Raw genomic sequence first — 6,580 nt, 5'->3', positions numbered from 1 at the left:
CATTTCATTTGCAGTCTCAATCATTTGTTCCAAAATCTGATTTTGTGTTGCCAAATTTGCCCCATAGGCATTTCTTGAGGATTTACTGTTACATCCCAATTGTACTTGGTGGAATAATCAGAGATAATACCGATGTTCTTAAATCTTCTTTATTTGTCTTCAACCGAAGCTACAGTAATCCTCTTTATCCAATAGCTATATACAGACGGCGAGATAAGTATTTACGTATCCAGAGGTAAATGTTAACTGCTCTTTGGTAAATGATCACCAACCCAATATAACAACATATTTATAAAACTGCTGTACTTTAAACAAGCCCTTTGTCACATTACTAATAACAGCCAGTTATACTCTCTTGTTCTATCATAAATATAAATGTAAGGTATATCATTTACTATTTGAATCTGTGAATACCCTTGAATTAAAAATATGAAACCACCTATCTGCTAGCAATATGAATTGGCTAGTGGTATCCAAATCATTACTCTTTAATAGTCCTTGCTTACCAAAAAACTGTATAGATTTGGCTGTTGTTTCAGATAACAGCTGTGCAGCTAGAATAACATTCATTCTTCTAGGTCCTTCTACATCAATATGAGTATCATTTAATTTGAACGATGTCTTTAAGTCTTTCCTACTTCTCTTGACTATCTCTCGTATGCTTGAATTTGTCACATAATTGCATCCTTTGCTGGATCCATTTGTCTTGTGTTTCTTTATCTTTCGGAAACCGATAATAATTATAAATTGATTTTCCTATCGAATAATTTGTACAGTCACGCACTGCGCATGACAAGTTGGTGCGAGTTAAAATTCTGTTGGCCTTGGGACCAATATGACTTTGGAACAGAGCAAGGCCGTGAGACAGATTGAGAGGGGGGGAGATGGATGTCTGACCTTCTGGCCAACTCATTACAGACTGACCATAGGTTCAGCCAGGACCTCTTTTGAACCTATTGACGTCATGGATGCGCATACGACAAAAATTTCAAGCGGCCGTGGGTTGACCTGTTAAAATTCTATTAAAATTCTATTGGCCTTGGAGTCATCATCCATCACAAGTCGTCTCATCCTGGCCACGAGTTACCATTCCCAGTTCTGTATTTTTGGTGTTAGTTATTACTTTTTATTTAAGTATCTAATTGCTATGTTAGATAATTATATTTCACAGTCTTTAACAACATCATAATCCTCTAAACCTGGTTAATATGATAAAATATGCTGCATAATGGTGGAAAATCAGCGCAGAAGTTATGATGAGAAACAACAGTTTACTAACACAAATGATTATAAAATACATTATCAGTCATTGCTGATGACTTTAAATGAAAACTCAGTTCTTGCGACTTTCATATTTTGTAAACTGTTCAACCATTTGTTTTTCATTTGCATTGCAGTGGGTACCTTTTTGAGGCCTAGATGGCATTACTAGTTGGCAACATTCCGATCTCCATACTGCACCCAAAATAGTAATGCTCCATTTGCCATTTTGCATAAAATACACAATTTAGAAGCAGATTCTCTCCTCAGATATGCATACAAACTTACATCAAAGGCATTAAATCCATCGAGTCTAGAAAGGCAAAACGTCAGCCTTGCTCTACAAATTTTCAACGAATATGTCATAGAAGCACTTTTGACAACGGGAAGTGGCCCTCCTCCTTGGCAAGCACCTCGCTGGCAAAGGGCGGACTGCATTCAAGGCCCTTCCCCTGAATGAGCGACAAGACCTCGCCCTCGTCCGAGAGGCAATCCCTGGGGCTTACGAGTTGACCCCAGACCGGTGGAGGCAGAAATGGAGGACTATGCCCAAGGAGGCTAATCAGACATGGGTAGAGTGGGTAGCAAAGAAGACACCGGCACTCCATAGGTGGACGAAGGCCTCCAACGCAACATCTGCTGAGGAGGTCTTAGAACTCTTTCAATTTGAGGACTTCCTTTCCTACACCCCCCTGATCTTGCCACCCACTTGGTGGACAAGACCCCTAAGACTATTTTGGAGTGCTGTAAGTGGGAAGATGCCTATGACACCCACTATCCATTGCAGAGTTCTTTAAAGAAAATACACCCTGCTCTCCCCCTCACTCCTGCTGCCACCTCTCAGCCTACCCAGCGCCCCAATAACCCTCCTCGGAAACCTGTGTGTGGGCATTGCAATAAACCAGGTCACACTACAGAGCAGTGCCTCTCAAAGATGGATCCTCCTCAGCGAGCTGCCACCACTCCTCCGAATGGACTACCCAATCATTATAACAATAAGAACAACGGCCATTGGAACAGAAACAACAGGCCCAGGCCTGATTTTAGCAAGAGTTTCTGTGACTCATGCAAAGTGCATGGGCACATTGCTGCCTGGGCAGGATGCCCCAAGAAAGCTCCTGTTTCTGCCATCGCTATGGCCATGTTGAATCCATCAGCTCTAGGCCCTCCTGCTCAGGGCCCCATATTGGTCGCACCTCCCAGGGGTCACTATCCTGCCCACCAGGTCCGAGCTTTCGACGACACTGGTGTGCAAGTATCCATCATCGGAGAGGATAAAATTCCTTACGGAGCTCAGGTTGACAGGCACCAGTTCATCACGATAGAGAGCCTCAACCACGTCAAGATGTTCTTACCTACTGTCCGGTTGAGAGTCACACGACCTCACCATTCTAAGTTATGTACCATGGCAGTAGCAACCTATAGACCAGGAGGTTATGATGTCCTGCTAGGACAAGATTTTAAGTCTCCTCCTACCTCTATACTGTATCAGGGCCCCTGCCCTCACATAGCTCCAGACCCATTCCACAGGCCTCCAAGAACTACCTCTGCACAGCCAGTGCCACTTGAAGGTGCCAGGCAGTGCCAGGCTCCATCTCTCATGGATGTTGAGCCACGTTCGAGTCCTTCCACTAAGCCAGGAACGGCCTCAGTGCCACTGCCAAGGCAAGACTCGAGTCTTCCTCCTGGGGCTCTAACTCCTGGTCGCTCTCCCACTGCTGGCTTGGCCCCACTACCCATGCCAGCCAGCAATCAAGGAAGAGCCAATTCCAATAGGATTCCTCCAGGACACCCATGATCATAGAGGACACTCCACCAACGGTGCAGCCTCGCAGACCACCCCAGAGTCGGTCCTCCCCACGGGTAAGCCCATCCCCAAATACCATTACCTCATCTTATCCCCCTCCGTCAGCAGCTAACCGGTCCTAGAGTAATGACTCTGCCAAATCCTATTTGGCCGAAGAACTCAGGGAACCAAGCCACGCAGCATAAGGCATGGGAACGAGTGCCAAGGTCCCAGTTGTCACAACAGCTGGAGCCGATGCCCCTGCGGAATCTTCAAAGGGCTTGGATCATCCAAGGCCCCCATGGCATCGTCAAACTGACCTTGGAGAGGTCGAAGGAAGAAGGGAAAGGGGTGTCGAGGTTTTCCGAAACCTTACAAGAGCCAATAGCCTCTCTGCACTAGTGCCTGGCACATTTCCACCCTCTTATACAGAATTCTGACCCTCTCCATCCAGAGGAGAGTGCCAGATTCTGTTACTTCTACTTCCTTTTGTAACTTTCTATTTATTTTCTTTTTTTTGTACTGTTTGTATCTTCTCTTCCTTGGTTTCCTTTCCTCTTATTTACTGCCTTGAGGCATTTATTGTATATTGTATGCTCTGCTTAGGCAGAGCCAAACCTGCCAGCCATTCTGGCCTCGTATAAATTAGTACTTCTTTATGAACTACCGTCGTAAAAGTGCCACAATTGGCACCATGCCCTATTCTAGGCACTTAGAATTCCCTTTGACTTGGGAAAATTTTAGCCAGCAGGCATTGCTATAGCTTTAGAGATAATTTCGAAGCCTGGCTCGTTTATACATTGGTTGATTAGCTTTTTGATTTAGTGTTGTTCCATAGTCTTTGTATTTTGTGAAACTGCCATTGTCTTTGGTGAAATTTACACTTTTTTGTGTTATCCTATTTAATCTCTATGAAGAATTACTTCATTAATTTTCCCCTTGTTAGTTTGCACTAAGGTTTACTTGGATGTCATTAATACTGTTAGGTGTCTTCTTGTTACGAGACAAAGTTGCTTAACGAAACCATAGGGCCATCAACACACCTGAACGCGTCATATCACCCATCAAGGTAAACAGATAGTATGTGTTACTTTGAACAATTGAGATAGTTGTATTATATATGATGTAATTTACCTGTAGATTAAGTCCATGTATATCCTATAATTGCTATCCATTGTTATTCTCAGTGTGATGTTATATTTTAAGAGTATCCTTTATTGAAATATAGCAAGTTAGTCTTTAGTCACGTCACACTTTATTTTGCTTAATCCTCTGCCTGTCGAGTAAGACTTCATGAATATTATCATCGGCAGAGTTTGAATATTGCTTATATTATAAGTCCACTCAAGGGAAAATGGAAGGCTCAGTAATCTACATTGCAATTGGTCCTTGTTTCTGGCTTGTCTTGTCCATTCCAACCCGTCTAGGGTTGAAATGTCCTCTAGAATGGGGAGGTGTTCAAGATTTTAAGCCAGAACCAAGGAAAATAAAGTCTTTTACCAAGTTTCATGCATCTTTGTCTATATGCAAGTTGCCCCTTTCAACTGGAAGCATCCATTCTCTCCATTCTCTCGAAAAAGCTATCTCTTCTCCCATTGGTTATTGAAATTACCCCCTACAGGGACGAGGATTTAAAAGGATTGGGAGCCAGCGGCTCATGCTCAAAACAACTTTGGAGCTCAGAATAACACCAGACCTAAGATAGGTCAGATCTCCTGCACCCGCCAGACGCCACCTTCTCCCCCTTTGTCTGCTTGCCCCTACTCTTTCTGGGAAGTCCCAAGTATATTTTTAAAAGGTCCATAGTGCATGGAAACATCAAGGAGAAGACTACCAGCCCTCAAATATCCAGGTATGGTGAGAGTAATTCCAGTTCAGCCAGGGAATTGTTTTTACCTTTGTCTGTATTTCATTTCCTTTCTTCCAGGCGACTTGTTTAGTTTCTCATTCTGTGATTACTCCCCTGTGATACTAGTGAACATCCCCCTAGTAAATTCAAGCAATGAAATAGTTCTCTTTGTGCAAATTCCCAGACATTTCATTCCCCCCCGCCCATGAGTGGCCTTTTTGATTGAAAGAAAGTAGTGTGTAACGTTCGCCCTCGTGTGCCCCCCCGCCTTATGCCAGCGTCCTATCTATTTTCAGACAAACACTGTGCCTGATTGTGGTAGAAGTTGGAAGCCCTTGGAGCAAGCTTGTATTTTCAATCCGTTTGCTCAAAATTTCTAAACGCCGTGACTGGATTGCTCCAGCCACGTGTTCCAGTGGATCGACAAAGCGACCCCCCCTTTTTAGTCTCCTGGACCTCTGTAAATTCATGGAAATACAGTGCATTTAAAACTAGAGTCCAGCCTTTATGTAAATTCCTCCTTCCTCAGTAATATCGGCCTTATGCCTGAGTAGTTTTTTTTTCCTTTGTTCTGATCCCTTGTCCTCCATTCAAGGCCAAATTTTTCAGTGTTAACTACATTTCCTAGGAGTGAACGAGGTGAAATCAGAACAAACATAATTTATAGTAATGAGACAAATGAGAAGCAAATGATGGACATAACAAAAATACTTACTAAACAAACATGAAAAGCATAGAATGTAAGAAAATGAACATGAAACGCATAGAAAGTAAGAAAATGAACATGAAAAGCATAGAATGTAAGAAAAAACATGAAAAGTATAGAATGTAAGGAAATGAACATGAAAAGCATAGAATGTAAGAAAATGAAATTGTGACTTGGTTTGTATCATAACATTTTCAACTGCAAATATCATATATTACCAACTGAGGTCAATATGTCTTTAGTCTGTTACTGATTTTTCATTGTTCCCCTGTTAATAACCATGTCCAGTTAATGTTAATTATTGTTTCATTATCATTTGTATGTGTTCATGTTCATTTGATCATGTTCTCAATATTATATTATTGTTCTTTACCTTGTATGTTATTATGTCGTTTGATGGTCATATTTATTTCATGTTACATTTCATTTTATAGTTCAAGTTATTTTCCGAGTTCTATTTATTTCATATTTCATATATCATATTTCATGTTAGATTTCCTGTTATATTTCTTCATGTTATTTTTCTTTATGGCCATGCTATTCATTATTCAATTTCATTTCACCCAATGATATCATCATATATATTGCCATGACATATAAATTAAGCATCAATAAGGAAAATGTAAATGCAAGTCAGTATTTCAACATATTTATTACAGAAAGAAACATTATGAATGATATAAAATGTACAAAAACATTTATCATAAGGAAAAAAAGTGTGTATTTATTTATTCTTACCCAAAGAAGAAAGCATTCCTCAAAAACTAGCCGATACCACCAATACCGATACTTGGGCACATCCCTAACACTTATAAGAATCAGACAATTTGACTGTCAAGGGGCAATAAATTAGATCGTACAAAACATTGGGCAGTACTACTTCAGAGATGTCTTCAAGGTCTGACTGAGACCGACAAGTAACGCCTGTCCATTTCATGCTGCCTTCAAATTGAATCTGTCCATAAGCCACCAAGTGGTT

The 6,580-nt window shown here is 41.3% G+C and overlaps 1 protein-coding gene across 1 annotated transcript; it reads left to right on the top strand.

The window, feature by feature from the left end:
* Positions 1-91: 91 nt before the first annotated feature.
* LOC135195580 (uncharacterized) lies at positions 92-5,725 on the top strand. Its single transcript, XM_064221884.1, has 3 exons — positions 92-4,115; positions 4,668-4,898; positions 5,192-5,725. Exon 1 carries the CDS (start codon positions 2,195-2,197, stop codon positions 3,056-3,058), a length of 864 nt encoding a protein of 287 aa, XP_064077954.1. The 5' UTR covers positions 92-2,194; the 3' UTR covers positions 3,059-4,115; positions 4,668-4,898; positions 5,192-5,725.
* Positions 5,726-6,580: the final 855 nt, after the last annotated feature.

This window comes from Macrobrachium nipponense, chromosome 16 (genome assembly GCF_015104395.2).
Source record: "Macrobrachium nipponense isolate FS-2020 chromosome 16, ASM1510439v2, whole genome shotgun sequence".
Taxonomy (NCBI): Eukaryota; Metazoa; Arthropoda; class Malacostraca; order Decapoda; family Palaemonidae; genus Macrobrachium; species Macrobrachium nipponense.
This window is presented reverse-complemented; position numbering and strand designations above follow the sequence as displayed.

Excerpts from the sequence above, each read along its gene's own strand:
- LOC135195580 (XM_064221884.1), top strand. The coding sequence starts at position 2,195 with ATGGATCCTCCTCAGCGAGCTGCCACCACTCCTCCGAATGGACTACCC.